This window comes from Crinia signifera, chromosome 1 (assembly GCF_055691185.1).
Source record: "Crinia signifera chromosome 1, ASM5569118v1, whole genome shotgun sequence".
NCBI classification, from domain to species: Eukaryota; Metazoa; Chordata; class Amphibia; order Anura; family Myobatrachidae; genus Crinia; species Crinia signifera.
The window spans coordinates 123,843,874-123,860,914 of NC_139217.1; the positions used below are offsets into that span (position 1 = coordinate 123,843,874).

The 17,041-nt window shown below is 42.3% G+C and overlaps 1 protein-coding gene across 1 annotated transcript in view; it reads left to right on the forward strand.

Moving 5' to 3' along the window:
* TLL1 (tolloid like 1) overlaps window positions 1-17,041 on the forward strand; it is a 166,185-nt gene that overhangs the window by 64,402 nt on the left and 84,742 nt on the right. The window contains exon 3 of the mRNA XM_083172956.1: window positions 13,746-13,856. Within this exon, the coding sequence (XP_083029082.1) occupies window positions 13,746-13,856 (111 nt within the window). The remainder of the gene's footprint in view (window positions 1-13,745; window positions 13,857-17,041) is intronic.

The window sequence follows — 17,041 nt, forward strand, 5'->3', positions numbered from 1 at the left end:
AATTATAGAACATGTCTACCTCTAGCAGAATCTGACATTAGACGTGAGATGTATAACAAGCCGTATTCTCTCTAAAGTGCTCTAAACTAGGTTAGTAAAATGTGAGCCTACTACTGTCCGCAACTGGTGTGGGCATATGTATGGGCAACACTACTACTGATGGCAACTGGTGTGGACATATGTATGGGCAGCACTACTACTGTCAGCAACTGGTGTTGGCGTTACGTATAGGCAGCACGGTACTTGTTTCCTAGTACGGCGCCCCCCGATTTTCTGTCGTATAGCATCGTATGCATTGTATCGCATCGCATGCCATATAGCCGCATGCGATGCGATGCAATTTAAACACCCTATACAATGTTTTAATTGTATAATCACCCTAATGGGTGCTTACAATGTTAAATGCACCCCCACGCCACGCCCACTATCAACGCCAACCCAAAGGGTGGCGAGCGCAGCGGTACGCGTCCTCCAACCTTTTCATACCCCCACTATCCACGTTGGCGTGGAGTTGATTTCATACAGTGTGGCGAGCGCAGCGAGCCACCGAGCCCAAAGCATGGCGAGCCCTGCGTATTACTTTACATGTATTCGGCGTCCCCTCGCTGCGCTCGCCACGCTTCGGGCTCGGTGGCTCACTGCGCTCGCCACGCTATTTAAAGTCAACTCCGCGCCGACGTGGATGGTGGGGGTATGAAAAGGTCAGAGAACACGTACCGCCTCCCCTCGCGGGCTCGCTGCGCTCTCCACGCTTCGCTCGCCACGCTTCGGGTTGGCATTGATAGTGGGGGTGGCGTGGGGGTGCTTTTAACATTGTAAGCACCCCTTACGGTGCTTATACAATTAATAATCTTATAGGGGGCCCATTTAACATTGAAAGCACCCATTAGGGTTTTTATACAATTTTAAATCGTATACCATTGTATATGGCTTACAATGCGATGGTATACGATTTTAAAATTGTATAACATCGGCTGCCATCGCTTAACATAGCATCGCATACCATTGTATTGCTTATGGTATACGATGTGATGGGCGCCGTGCTAGAAAACAAATACCGGCAGCACTAATACTGTCAGCAACTGGTGTGGGCATATGCATAGGCAGCGCTACGACTGTCGGCAACTGGTGTGGGGATATGTATAGGCAGCGCTACTACTGATGGCAACTGGTGTGGACATAAGTATGGGCAGCACTATTACTGTCAGCAACTAGTGTTGGTGTTACGTATAGGCAGCGCTATTACTGTTGGCAACTGGTGTGGGCATATGTATGGGCAGTGCTACTACTGTCGGCAACTGGTGTGGGCAAATGTATGGGCATTGCTACTACTATTGTCGGCAACTGGTGTGGGCATTATGTATAAGTCGCCCTACTACTGTGGGCAACTGGTATGGGCGTTGCGTATAAACAGCACTACTCTTGTCGGCAACTGGTGTGGGCCTTATGTACAGAATAAGTTGCGCTACTACCGTCAGTAACTGTGGGCATTATATGAGCAGCACTACTGTTGTCGGCAACTGGTGTGGGCATTATGTATAAGCAGCGCTACTACTGTCGGTAACTGTGGGCTTTATCTATATATAAGCAGGGCTGCTACTACTGCGTTACTACTGTGGGCATATGCAGGAGTACTCAGGGCATTATGTGTAGCAGAGTGTGTGTCATAATGTCATATGGGAATTATGATGTGTGGCACATTGTGTAAGGGATATCATGATGTGTGGCATAATGTATAAAGGGCATTACTGTGTGTGGTGTAATGTGTTATGGGCATTACAGTGTTATTGGTACTGATATATAGCCACGCCCATTCCTTGTGAAGCCATGCTCCTATAGTTTGCCGCGCGCATTCGTCACGCACTCTCCCTATTTTGACTGTGGTAGTGAGGCAGTCACCAATTACCTTTCTGGCACAGAGACACCAAAGTGGTTGATTACATCACTGGTGCTATGTAATGTGTATAAGATTGTGCTACTGTGTGGTGTCATTTGGAATGAGAGTACTATTGTGTGGCCATACCACTTCCTTGTAAGACCACACGTCTTTTTTCGGTTTGCGCTGTCCCTTTGTAAAGTATGTGAGGGCGCAAATTTTAAGTCTGCAGTATGGCGCTGAACACTCTAGCACCGGCCCTGGATAAAGTACCAGCCAATCAGTACCTAACTGCCATTGGTGATTGGTTGCTAGTTTACCTCTCGCCACTTTTTGTTTCTTTCTACAAGGCTTAGTACATCTGGACCATTGTGTGATAGAGCTGCTTATTAAGGAGCCCATACACGCTCCGTTCTCTGCTCCGTCCGTTCTGTACTATATTATAGTACAGTACAAAAAGTATGTGCTGCACATACTTTTTGTACTAGCTTTTCATCGCATCGCATGCACAAGGCATGTGATGCGATGTGTACTATTTAAGTACCGAACGGATCCGATGAACGGAGCGTGTATGGGCTCCTTTAGTCTGAGCTCAGAACAAATAGACCTTTTCATGATTGGCTGCTCACATGTGTAGCCAATTTGGGACGTTATTGCTACTCTTACTACTTATTATTTCACAATCTGTTGCCCTTATTATAACCTATATTTAAAGAAAAGCAAATAAAGTTTTGTCTTCATATTTAAAATTAGGTCTTGAAAAATACATATTAAAAAAAGGTTCTAGCCCTAGATCATTTCCTTTTTGCATTTTTGTCTAAAGTAAATATAAAGTTATGAATTTTTCTCATAATGTCGTTACTGTTCCCATAGTTCTTCTGTCATCCTGTTCTATTTTATTAAGGTGTGGTAATCCTTTCACAGTACAATAGTATAGGGTATGGCTTATTGGCAAGGAATCTATGTGATGAAATTGGGAAAGCGCTGTAAAAGACTGATTATGACACAGACCATGCACATCCATCAGACCTTGCTCCTGGTCCACCCAGAACACTTACCCAGTATATACAAACCTCTGTTCTAAATAAAAGTCAGCGGATGAAAGCTTTGAGGTACCAGTCTGTATAATGGTCTCCCTGAGTAAAACAATGGCGCTGCTTATGTAATTAATCATTGAACATTTTTAAAATGTTAAACTGATGCTATGAAAGAAATATTTACAGTTTCCTAATTAAGTACATTATATAATTCATTATTTGATTAATATAATTTTTTTTCCCTGATACTGTTCTTTGGTATCCTGTGTGGAACTTTTACACCCAAGCGTAGTTGTATTATACTAGGCCATTTGCTTTTATTCCTAAACAGGTATTTTTGCTAGGAGGGCATACTTATTAAAGCAGAATCCCTGCCAAAATGAAGCCCTTCACCTTCTAATGTTCTTATTTATAACTTGCCTATGAAATGCAGCACTATTCCATAAGCCATGCTTTTTTGCAGAATAAGCAAAAACACCAGTGTCTAGCGGTTCAATAAAGGTTCCCTTGGCAGTTTAGTTCTCCTGACATTTACACTAAAGAAACTTTACAGTCCTATAATAACCTCCAATGAAAGAGTAGCCCATGGTAACATGTGTTTTTAAAAGTTAATCTCATCCACAGCAGTGCCAAATCTAGGTGCCCCTAGGGCTCATGGTTCCTAGCTCCCCCCCCCCCCCCATGGCTAATAAACAAACAAAAAGGTGCAGCTCCTGATTCTGAAGAGCCTCCCAACACTCTTACAAGCTGGGTGTGGTATGTGACTCCGACAGTCGGGATCCCGACAGTCATTATTCCGACGTCGGGATCCCGACTGCCCGGAGTCAGACAGCCTGGCGAGCACAAAAAAGCCCCTTGCGGGCTCGCCGCGCTTGCCACCTATTCTATTCTCCCTCTATGGGGGTCGTGGACCCCCACGAGGGAAAATAGCGGGTGACCGTCGGGCACCCGGCTGTCTGCGTTTTGACAGTCGGGATCCCGACGTCGGGTAAATGACTGTCAGGATCCCGACTGTCGTGAACCCGTTTGGCACCCTTACAAGCTTGCCTAGTTTAAAGAGATACTATAATGCCTGGGATGTGTCTTTGTACTTGGGTACTGTGTGAATATATACAAATGCTGCAGCCACTGGGATATATTTGGAGAATCCAAGTGAGTGTACAAAGACTCCGCATCTGATGCAGAAGAGTCCATTAATGGCCTACTCCATAACCCTATGGCTATTCAGAATGGCTGTCACTCAGAAAGTGAACATAGGCCCTTATCCTGGTTTACTCGCAAAGGCAAATTCCTTCTCAAATGGACAAAACCATGTGCACTACAGGTGGGGCAAATGTAACTTGTGCAGATAGAATTAGATTTGTGTGAGTTATTTTGTTTCTGTGCAGGGAAAATACTGACTGCTTTATATTTTCACTGTAATACAGATCTCACTTTGAAGTAAAACCCCGCCCAAATCTAATTCTCTCTGCACAAGTTACATCTGCCCCACCTGCAGTGCACATGGTTTTGTCTATTCGAGGAGGAATTTGCCTTTGCGAGTGAACCAGAATAAGGGCCATAGGGGGTTATTCACATTCATTCTGTCCTCCGTGCATTTGCACGGAGGACCGATGTTGCGCTTCTGTGCAGGCGCATTTCTGCATTTGTGCAGACGTAGGGTGCGTGCACCCACGGTGAACTTTTGGTTACGGGGGCGGAGACAGGCGGGTGGGCATCGGGCTGCCTCATTACCATATGGGAATGCCTAGTGTTCCATGGGCGGTAATGAGACGGTGACGCGGGTGCAGGGGGGCTGGCAGCTGACATCACTGGATGTCAGCTGCCCGCCCATATCCGTCCCAGCATGCACGGATATGTAAGTGACTTGAAAGTCACTTTTATATGCGTGCACCTTCTACATCTTTCGATGGTCATCGACCATCGAAAGATGTGGGAGGTTTCCCGCAGGCATACGAATGGATGTTTATGCTAATCATCCATTCGCAGCCTGTGCGGGCAAACCCGCGCTGCGAGGGGGGGGGGGGGGGTTTGACGTTCATTTGCCGGATGGGGTTTGGTGGATTTGCAAGGCTGCAAATTCTGTACATTCATGTACAGTTTCACATACAGTTCCAGTGGAGTTCATTTCAAGTGGTGGGGACTTCCTTGAACTATTACTGTACAACACCTTGGGGATACAGCGCTTGTGACCTCCCCTTGTAATTCCAGTTTTGAAGCATTGATACATCTGGTAGTCTGGTTCCAGGTTGACACACTTAAAGTGTCACATTTGCACAAATGACAGATACCTTATAGATGGCAATGCAGTAAATATAATAACGATGGGACATTTATTATTTGTGATACATCTGTGAAGTAGATTCAGTCAAATAAATCTTCTCATATCTTTGATTTTTAAACATTATTCACCTTGTAATGGTAGTGTATTACTTTTTGCCATTTTTTCCCTCTTTTTAAGGACTATAAACTTTAGGATTACCCAGTGTCAACTCTGTTGCAAATGTATGTTTATGAAGTACATGTGAATTGAGAACTTCCTTTTTAAAGCCTTACTCCTTTGGGTTTGTTTATAATCTACAACAAATAAACTAAAGACCCCTATACCCAGGCGATTCAGCTGCAATTTGTGCTTTTATCTTGCAATTGTAGCAATCAGTCACAGGAAAAGAGCACAAATTGCAGGTGACTGACAGCGGGTCCTATTCAATGTCCCGTGCATATCAGTTGCACCGGCGGGAGAAGCAATCTGTAGAATTGCTTCCGGCTCTGGGCAGGCTCGGTGGGGATTGCATGTGATATATCGCATACTTTCTTGCTGCCCGGGAAGGTCCCAGGAGGCTCAAGGGAGCACTGCGTGTGACATCTCCAAGAGGAGAAGTCACCGCAGTGTATGGGGACCAAGGTAGGTAGGTCTCTACAACTAATGGCTGCAAAAACAAGTTGTCAAGAAGAGATCAAGATAACTCCTGAAAAGGGGGAAGCGGAACAGTCCATAGATCATGTCCTTCAAGTAAAAAAAAAAAAAAAAAATCCGATTGGTCGCAGTACTTTATAGCATTAAACCAGCCCTGTATTAGTTGGAGACCTAACAATCTGTGGCGATTGTATGTAAATAGTTTGTATTTGGCAACTGCATTATGATTTACCGTAATATAAAGATCGTGATAACACTATTTGCAAGACTCTGTAATTATGAAAAACCTATTACGTGGCTTATTTAACAACCTTTTTTTTTTCAGAGAATACCTGTAGAAATTAAGTGTTCCTGTAAAGTAAGGTGGGGTGGCTACCTTAGGAGGGTGCCGGATGGGTCCCGAAAGTCAGGATCCTGATAGGCCTTTACCCGATGTGTGGCAAGCACAGCGAAGCCCGCAAGGGGCTTAGTTGCGCTCACCATGCTGTCTGGGTTCAGCCAGTCGGGATCCCGACGTCAGGCTAATGACTTTCGGGATCCCGACTGTCGGACCCCTGTACCACACCCCCGTAGGAGGTATCTGCTGCAGTGCCTCTGTTTTTTTGTTTGTTTATTGAACAACCCCTATCAATTTTTATATAGGGCTACTAAGATACATAATGTAGCAAGCTCTGGTAAGTATGACCATTGTATACGATACACAATTTCGACACGGGCTCAACCTATCCCCCTACCACCTAACCATAACCATCCCTGCTTGCAGCCTGACACTAACCCTCCCTTCTTATGCCTAGCAACCCTCACGCCCCATCACCTAAACCTAACCCCACCCTCGCCTGCAGCCTTACCTCCCCTTCTAAGTGCCTAAACCTAACCCTTTGACTGTGCAGTGTAACCATAAATACCCCTCCCCCCCCCACTAGTGCCTAAACCTAACCCCTGGCCTGATTCAAACCCGCCTCAGCATACTTGAGTTCGGGAAGCCGGCTGTCAGGATTCCGGTATCTGCATCCTCACCCATGTTAAAGTTATAGTTCTGATGGCAGTCAGGATCCTGACCGCCGGGATTATAATTGCATCCTGAGGTCATGGGATCAATTCCCACCATGGCTCTACCTGATAGGCTAATTGGCTCCCAACAAAATTAACCCTAGCATTTCTATGTGTTCGTGTACATGTGGTAGGGAATATAGATTGTAAACTCCACTGGAGCAGGGACTGATTTGAATGTTCAAATATTCTCTGTAAATTGCTGCGGAATATGTGTACGCTATATAAGAAACTGCTAATAAATAAATAATCCTAGGTTTAAACAACAACATGCTATAATCAACCCATAGATCAATACATTTCCTTGCAGCTCCTACTTACTTTTTGGAAGGGGACTGCTGCTACCCTCTGCCAGAAGATGAGACTGTTAATTGTCCTGGTTCCTGGCACCAGCACAGCAGGTGTTGGGCCTGGGTCAGGCGCAGTCACCGTGGTGCGACTGCACAAACTCCTGGCATCTATAGATCGTACCGACTGTAGCCCATAAAAGCCGGTTTGAGAAGGCAGGAAGCCAGCTCTCTACTTACTGCAACACAGACTGCCAGTCTTGGAGGGAGCACCTTCCAGTGGGACTGGTTGTGTGTCTGTGACTGGCAGATTGGACTTCCAACACTGAGAAGGGTGGCAGATTTTACCTTTTTTTGGCGGTGTCTTGCAGCAGGTACTTAAAATAAACCACTGCAGTTAACAGCCATTTTCTATATGAAAATATTTCCTCACAGCTATCCAGATCCCGACTTCAACTGTTCCCCACTTCTTCTCACCAGCTTCATAATTTCGCAGGAACTGTAAAATGATGTATCTAATGAAAGCCTGTTCAGATTTATACAAATGATTTAGTGGGCGCCTTACTTCTTGGAACATATACAGCGTTGATACATTGGGTCAGAGATAAGTGCACTGCGGGAGTACAGAGCAACTTGTGGGTTCACATTTCTTTCTAGTGTGCTGTTTCTAGTGTAAATTATTCTTAATCTTAAAAATAAACTGACTTCTGAAGATACTCAAACTGCTGACAGCTTTAGTAGCCCACGTACATCTTTTTTTTTTTTTTTTTTGACAAATTGCTTCTGTCAAATGTTATAAATTCTAACAATGCTTCTTAGCATATATTGCTGTGTGACTGTGTACTTGAACTAATCTGTTCGCTATCTTGAACAGAACATTAATTTTGTATTTTATTTGTAAAATGATTTTTATAACCCTCCCTTTTACGTTTTCTTGTTTTGAAATGGTCTTCTTTTACCATTATTTACATATGACCAGTATGCAATGAGAATTTTATCTATCCCTTCCCTGTTGCAGCATATTCTGCACATATGTGCACATACACAAGTCCGTTTTGTAAGCTGCAATGGTAATGCTTAATCCGAGTGGCATAGTAATTCTACCCCAAAGGCTTCTTTATAAACCTTTTGTAGTTGCAGTATTTCTATATACTGTACCCATAGTGACTGTTTATCTGTGTAGTCCAAGGTAGGTGACGTCGGCAAGTTCGTGGTTGCTATGGCTCAGTCAATTTGGCATTTAAAAGCATTGCTGATAAATCATCACAAATATTCTAAAAGTCTACTTTAAGGCAGTTTCTTCACATGGCAGTTTTTAACCACTTCTGTGGTACTGTGTCACCGGGATGAGATCAGAGAAAGGGATTCCAAAAATCCCTTTATTAGCCCTGCCCATAAAAGCCGCGAATCGTGGGAAAGTAACTCTGTTGCGGGGGAGATGAGGGGGGATGATTGGCCTCCAGTTGTCCACCTTTCCGGGTGGCCGGAAGGGATACCCGACCATATACTGTTCTAGCTTTATTACTGTACTAACCTCCTTACATGCCCGAGTTTGTCTGCTAATTTCAAAGAATTTTCTCTGTCCAGAACTTGTATTAGGTCCAGTTCCAAACCAAATCAAGAACTTTATGTAGCTAGCAAACAAATAACATAACATTGGCTAATCCTACAGACCTGAAGCAATTTCAAGTGCTTGTATATTGCTGCAAATATTCACCCAGTTTTGGGAAGAATTTATTTTCCCATTCATCTGGTTTTCAAAAGAGATTATTATTATTATTTTGGCTTTCTAATCAAAATTGAGCATATTGGTAGTTCATTTTGCACAATGTGTAGAAGAACTACTGCTAAAGGTGCCCATACACTACTGTGATGTATCACAGTAGTGTATAGGCCCTTCGACTCCCTTGAGCTGCCCAGGACCTTCCTAGGCAGCAGGATCACATGCGATATATCACATGTGGAACTGTTACATGCGATGTATCGCATGCGACTCGCTTCCTGCCGCCGGGAGGGGGGACCAGTCAGAGGTCAGACAGGCAGCAGGTCCTACCTCCAGAAGAAGGCCCGATGCGCAAGGTACAAATTACTTGGCCTGAGCAAGATTGAACAATATCAGGCCACATTAGACTGTGATCAAGAACAGAATATCTGTAAAATGTAACAACTGTAAAATGACTGATCTTTAAAGATGGAAACAAAATTCATATATACAATAAGTACAGTAATTAGAAAACAAGAGCCCTTAATCTGAATTTGTACAAGTCAGTGTTAAGGTGCATACATTTTGTCCAGAGTGTATGCCCAGGGATGATGCTGAAAATCGCTCAGTGCATACTGACGCTATGGAAAGCCAGTCACTCCGCCGCTCATCTGTTAGTGATACCAGTAGATGAGCGGTGGCGGCCAGTGATGATGTGGGAGCACGCATCAGAGCCTATCGTCTGGCCATATAAACTGGGCGGCTTTTGACCTCAAAGTAACTCAACGGTTAAAGTGAGCTGCTTTCAGTTTAAAATAGCCCAGTGTGTATGGGCCTTTAGTTTGTGTAATTACAGGTTCAACATCTCGTCTGGGAGGTCTTATTATAAAGACACATGACATTATGATCAAAATTGTGTCTTTTTCTTATGCTAGGTACACATCAGAATGATGCTTGGTACACACCTGCAGATTTATTTGTCAGATCTATCTGGTGGGAACAAAAACCTGGAAATATAAGGGAGAAATGACAATCAAAAATTTGTTCCTAAATACAGGAAAACAGAAAAAAAAAACATGCTTGGATAAATTTATTATATCAGGTTGATTTAAACAATTTGTCTGAGTGATCGGAGTCTGTTTTTCAGTGTTTGGGAGTACATTTTTGATTGTCCTTTGCTCCCATACATTTCCAGGTTTTTTTGTTCGCACCAGATTGGACAGATAAATCCATAGGTGTGTACGCACCTTGATCCTGATCATTAGCAAACCGTGAGCAGATCATGCTATGGTTGCACAAACTGTTGGAGCACATCTGCTTACGATCTGCATCCGATCTGGACCCAGTTGAAGGGATCTTTTACAGATCCTACCTGCAGCAGGTAGGATCTGTAAAATTACCAAACGACCAGCGCATCGGATCGGATTCAGATCTACCTACAATCGGTCAGAATTGGATTGAAATTGGGGGAATTGAGGTCAAATTGTTCTGGTGTGTACCCTATGTTACTTGTACTTCATATTGTTTGTGTATTGTGTGTGATCTATATAAACTTATAATGTAATGTGTGCATACGTATACATTGCACACGTGTAACTGACCATAACAGTAGTCCTGTTCTATCCGTTTCCTGCTGCCCCTTATACATGCTTTGCAATAGGCATCACAAAAACAATTGACAGTTTGAACTATTTTACAATCTGTTAAGAAAAGTATCTGTGGGAGAGGAATAGCAATAAATTGGCAATTTAAGTACTAAACCACTTTGCTCTGCGCTATCGTGCTGCTTACGAAGTATGACAAGATATCTGGCCAGCACACAGATGCTTTAAATATTTTAAGTTTGAGCACATCACGATAAACACAAACTCAGATGCCATTGATTGTAGGTGTTGCTTAGCAGGTGGATACTTACCAAGAAGTTTTATAAACCAATAATTACAAGACTGATTACAATGCAAAAATGCAGCTGATAGCTTTTTAAAGAATCTTTTTATTGACAGAACTATTGATTGACTTTTGGTGAGCATTCTGAAGGCTATTGCGTGATAAATCATTGCAGCAGTTTTAATTTAACGGTGTTGTAGCAAGACTTAAGGATCGATTGTACTCTGGAAATGCAGAGTGCATTTATTACCTCCCAGTAAACGCATGATGGAGTACGCAGCCATGGGAACTCCCAAAACAAGAATCAGCACAAGTGGTTTTGACAAGTATTAATTATGTTGTTGTTTTTTGTTCCCCCTAAGGATGTGTTTTCCTCAATGATTTTAATTTAATTAAGAGTATAAGCATTTTTATAGACCATGCAATAGTATGTGTAAAGATACTAGTTTTAGTAACCTGAAAACAAACATTGAATATTCTGTGCCATGGATAAATAAAGTGAGCTCACGGTTTAGTCTACATTGTAGAACCTCTACTTGGTGGCCTGCAAATATAAAGTAGCTTAAATTCATTCATACACCTAGGGGCAAAATGAGATCTTAAAGCTGAATAAACTGTTGTGTTATACATTTGTTAGATATATTAATATGTTTATGGGCCGATTCAGACTGATTCGGTCGTCAGTGCTCATGCGCAAGCTCTTTGTGCGATCACAGTCAGCGACAGCCTGTGATCGCAGGCCGTATGCTGGGTGATTGAATTTGACACCCACCAGCTGTTTGTGGGTGGCACTTCTGTGTTTTCTGGGAGTGCCCCCTCCTGGACGTTGGGAGGGTGGGATGCTGATGTAATCAGCTGCCCTGATCTCCCAGCAGCCATCACAGCGATGAGTAAGATTTTACTTACACATGGAGATGGGGTTGGTGGGGAAATTAATTAGATGGTCGGTGATTCCAAATGAATTTCCACCTCTCTGTATGGCTTCGATCGCATCCGTAGCCATGCACAGGGGGGAGATTTCACTTGGGCATCGGGTGGCTACCCGGTTGCTGGGCTCCAAATATTTGCAGCCCAACGCCAGGGATCAGGTCTGAATTAGCCCCTTAGTTTCATTGTTTAATGCATGTCTGTTATTTGTAGGCACACCCGGAAGAGCTGTCCTTGGTACAGTATCTCTCAACTGTTATCTTCATGTAGTCAGAAGAGCAACACTTTATTGTACCGACTTACAGCATGTCTCATCACTCCACATAGTACTGACTGCTCAATCTGTTCACTTGGATTATCAGTATCTGACCAACCAGTTTGTGGCATCATGTTCTACTAGATAAATTCGTTATTGTTCTGTTGCTGGGACAGCTGCTCTGGAATGTATCTTTCCCGACAATCCCTAGCACTGCCACTATTACTGTTACTCGGTAGTGGTGAAAAATGATTGATCCAGCGCAGTTATTTATGTGCATACATAAACGTAGAAAGGCCAATCTCAGGATTGGCGGGATCCCAGGATTTAGGCTCAAATTGCTGGATTTCAATCCCAGGTTTGGAGCTTCCAATTCTGGGAATTCTGGATTAATTTGCACATGTGCAGTTGACTGATTTATGCTAGGCAAGATGAGCACCAGCAGTGCTCTGCTTAGATGCTGCCCAGAAATAAGGTTGTGTGGCTGTGCAGCATGATTTTAGTGGTCACCCGGTGTAGCTTTAAAGCTGTCCACCCCCCTGCACAGCAGCGTGATGTGGAGTCTATAGCAGTGGTTCCCAACTCTGGTCCTCAAGTACCCCCAACAGTGCATATTTTCCAGGTCATCCAGCAGGTGCACAGATTATTCAGGCACATTTTAAAAGATCCATAGGTGGAGCTAATTATGTCACCTGTGATTCTGTGTGGAGACCTGCAAAACGTGCACTGTTGGGGGGTACTTGAGGACCAGGGTTGGGAACCACTGGTCTATAGGTCCATTCTGGTTATCTTGGGATTGAGCATTTTCCAAACCCAAATACTGGGATTGGCCTCCCACTGCATTGAGAGTGAAAAAAAAAAACACTGCTGACAGTTGGGGAAAAACAATAACTTAACACAATATCTAACAAAATGTATTTTGCTTGAGAATTCTCTAAAAATATAGACCCCTTCTATCAGTACAAATATTTGTTTAAAGTCAAAATACAATGCAATGTACTGTAGCTTCCAAAGCACAAATGCTTTATAAAAAAATAATTTTATATATATATATATATATATATATATATATATATATATATAAAATTATCTATCTATCTATCTATCTATCTATCTATCTATCTATCATCAGTAATGGTACATCTCATATTCTTATACCATCTCTCCTAGGTACATGAAAGGGAGGATGCAGTTGCAAACGTAAATAATATCTGCTCTGAATATGTAGCAAAAATGCATTTTGTTTTTGTTTCTTTACCTCTGAATAAGGTGCATGCCTAAATGAATAGTCTGTAAATAGATGTGAGGTGACTAGTGTGCTTTCCGTCTGCTGTGTGACTGGGGTAGGTCTGGAAATACTGAATACCAAATGACAAAGATACAATTTGGAAATTTGACTACAGTACAAAATGCACTCTCACCTGAATACACAGTATATTGGATATTTCTTGTTGTGTGGGTTTGTCTCCTAATACTTGTATTCTCATAATCTATGACGATCTCTACCCAAAATAAAGAACATGCCCATTTTTACATGCCTGTTTTTAAAAAGATGTGAATATTTTTTCACCCATGTGAACATTGTCTAAGAATGCAGAGAATGTCTGTCACATATTTCCAAATGGATATACTATACATACAGCAAGAATATGGCAGTGTATGGTGAATCAGTCTGAAATAATATAGTTGGTGGCCTCTGTAATGTATTGGAATGTTGCCTCTCATGTGACTGCTAGTGCTAGCTATTCTTTTTATTAACGTGGGAAAAAGAGATGGCTATTGATGTTCTTCTTTTTTTCCTTTTAGTTGTCTTTTGGGGAGATATTGCCTTAGATGAAGAAGATTTAAAAATGTTTCAAATAGACAGAACAATTGACCTCACTCAACATACAAATGAAAACTTGGGACACACCACAGGTAAGATTCATATTAAAGCTATGTATTTTCACTTTACATAATTAATCCTGTTTTTATTATGGAAAATGGTAATTAGGACTTACTGAGTGTTGGAGCACATTTGTGTTATGTACAGAAATTTGAAGGTGATTGTTATTATATATTGAGGTTTTAAGAGGTGATTTGCTGGTTATATACTCAATGACGTCATCGGTAGCGGAAGAACGGTTAATCATATTCAAAGCTGAGAATCCGAGGAGTGCTGAGTAATATACAAATCATGTGACGTGATCTACAAATACATCTGACTTGTTACCAGCCTGTCAAAATGATGGAACAACATAGCAGTAATGTTCGGTACCATCGAGTGGCATAGTATTCATTCAGGTGCCTTAGAGTGGTCACCAGTGCACACAACACTAGGGATCCACCATCAATAATTCAAACATCAATGGTTCAAGGCCGATGTTGAATACTTTTGCAACCGATGGGGGAGAACCAGATGTTTTTATTTTCAAAGTTGTGGTACACGGAGCATAGCTAGAATAGGGGTTGGAAGGAGAGGATCAAAAGGGGGGGGGGATGACATAACATGGAGACTTGCTGACATTATTATGTTGAAAGCAAAAAAGGCATGGTATACATAAGACATACACAGTTTTCCAGGGATCTCCCTAGGGAGCTTGTAAGAGGCTGTGGTGCCAACCATCTTGTATTGTTGTGTTTGGAGTACCTTGGGGTTTCTTCAGAGGAAAAGGTGAATCAGTGTTTCAACTATACCGATCAATTCAATAAAACATTCCTCAATGAGGCCTGAGAGAGTCTGCAACAAATTGGAACTCTAGAACATATTAATGGCCTACCCTAGACTTAAGTCATTTATGTTTATGCTTGATCAAGAAACTAGCTAATATAGTAGTGTACTGATAATATCCATGTGTCATGACATTCATGGTAGACAGCAGGGGTTAAAGTGAGGGGGAATGGGGTGGAACGGAGTTCCACCACCTCTAACGGTGAGGGGGAACATTTTAACCTCCACATTAGCCCTAAACAGTAATTCTCACAGAAAAACATTCTACTTTGCAAGGGGATGCCAAAAACCCTACCACTGGCCCTGCCTCTACCTAATGGGGGTAGGGGAGGGGGGTTAACTAGGTGGCATACAGAATTGAGTTCCCCCACCTCTGCATGACCACTTTAAGCCCTGGTAGACAAATCTAAAAACCTCTCCGCAGTTGGCATTTGCCAACAATGTCAATTTAATATGAGCAGAATCTTTCTTGGGGAAGAATGCGGCTGCAATCCAAGTTCACAATTCCATACAGGCCATGCATGGTGGACCATCACCACATTTGATTTTATGGTTTTATATTGATGCTTCCTTTTTAGGGTAAGTATGTAATATATATATATATATATATATATATATATATATATATATATATATATATATATATATATATATATATATATATATATATATATATATATATATATATATATATATATATATGTATGTATAGAGTATTGACAAACTGCGCCCAAAAGTCAGTCAACTTTATACCAGTTGGAAAGTCCACTGTTTGTAACAAGCAGGGAGTATGGCACCAAAGTTCCAATCAAACTTGCAGCAGCTTCTTTCTCAATATGGAAATCCCTGGAACCCACAGGGCAAAAGATCTAGAGAGAGGCAGAAAGAAGGCGCTTCATGGTGCAGTATTTTAGTAATGAAAATTTATTTTAAAACGAAAATCCAGGGTACAGTTTAACATGAACTCGTACCGTGTGTTAAAACACTGTGGACTGGGTACCACAAGGCATGGGTTTAAAACCAAAGGCAACACTGCTCACACTGTACCGGGACCTTGGTGTCACTCGAAACGCTGCAGAGCTGGCTTGCAGGGAAGCGTACGAAAGAAAGCCACGTCCAGGAAATCAGTGTCCAGAGTAGAAGGAGCGTCGTAGGCCACGCCCTGACGCGTTTCGTCACTGCGGACTTCGTCAGAGGGCGTGGCTACTACGTACGCTCGTACAGAATATAAAGGACTGTCCCCGTCAATCAAGGAGCAGGTAAGTATAGGGTAATTGGATACCGCTGGTGAGGAGGCGGCTAGAACACATCACGCGTCATCTCAGTGACGCGGACAGGGCGGGTAAATACACTGGATTGGCCGCCGCTAGTGAGGGGGCGAATAGGGATAACATGCGTCATCCAAGTGACGCTGACGGGGCGGGTAACTGTACGGTATTGGATCCCGTCAGTGAGGAGGCGGATACAAGTGTCCGGCATAATGCGAGTGACGCGGGCAGTACAGATAGGAATGCCGTACGTAACACTAGTGATTTTTAAGGGGCGGTTTTAAACAGGCATAAGCCAATAGATGCCTAGGACACATTAAGGGCATCATGCTGCGTAACCAATATGGTACATCTACTGCTTGAGAGCCCGGGCCACTATAAAGTGTAAGTTAACACTGGGACATATAAATGAATGAAAACAAATGATTACTTAGTAAAAGACAGCAGCTTAAGCCGCAAGAATTAAATGGAGTAGCAGCAAGACGGAGTACAACGCCTCAGCTCGCTGTCATGGATACATGTAAATAAAATTGGTCACAGGAGATATGGGCCAATAGGAGAAAAGGAGAAACAAAAGGGGGAGAGGGGATGCCACATGGTAAACAATCTCATTAAATGAGACGCCCCATACTATCAATGTATATTAGAAAAACAGGTATCTCGCATTAAATGCGAGCTATATGAGAACAGAGGGCAACAAAAAAGTGCCCGGGATGGGAATGATTATACACAATATATAATATGCCAGTATAAAATGTACCACTGGTACTGATACTATGTGCGAGCAGGATGCCTCTTGGAATAAGACATAATTAAAACATTACATTCACAGAATAAATTTCTAAACAGAAATACATTGATATATTTCATAACAACTAACTAGCACATACACATCTAACTAAAATCTCTCCAATGGATTAATCCATAAATCCGAGAGGTGGAATTATCGTTAGAAACAAATTATGAATTCATACATAAAGTACTTGACACAGTTTCATGAAGCAATCTAGTAGACCTTCAGTATTATATGATTATTGATCACGATTACTATAATATGTATTCATATAAAAAATGTATATATTCTTATAAAAAACAACGACCCAAAATCCAAGTAAGCTTAAAGC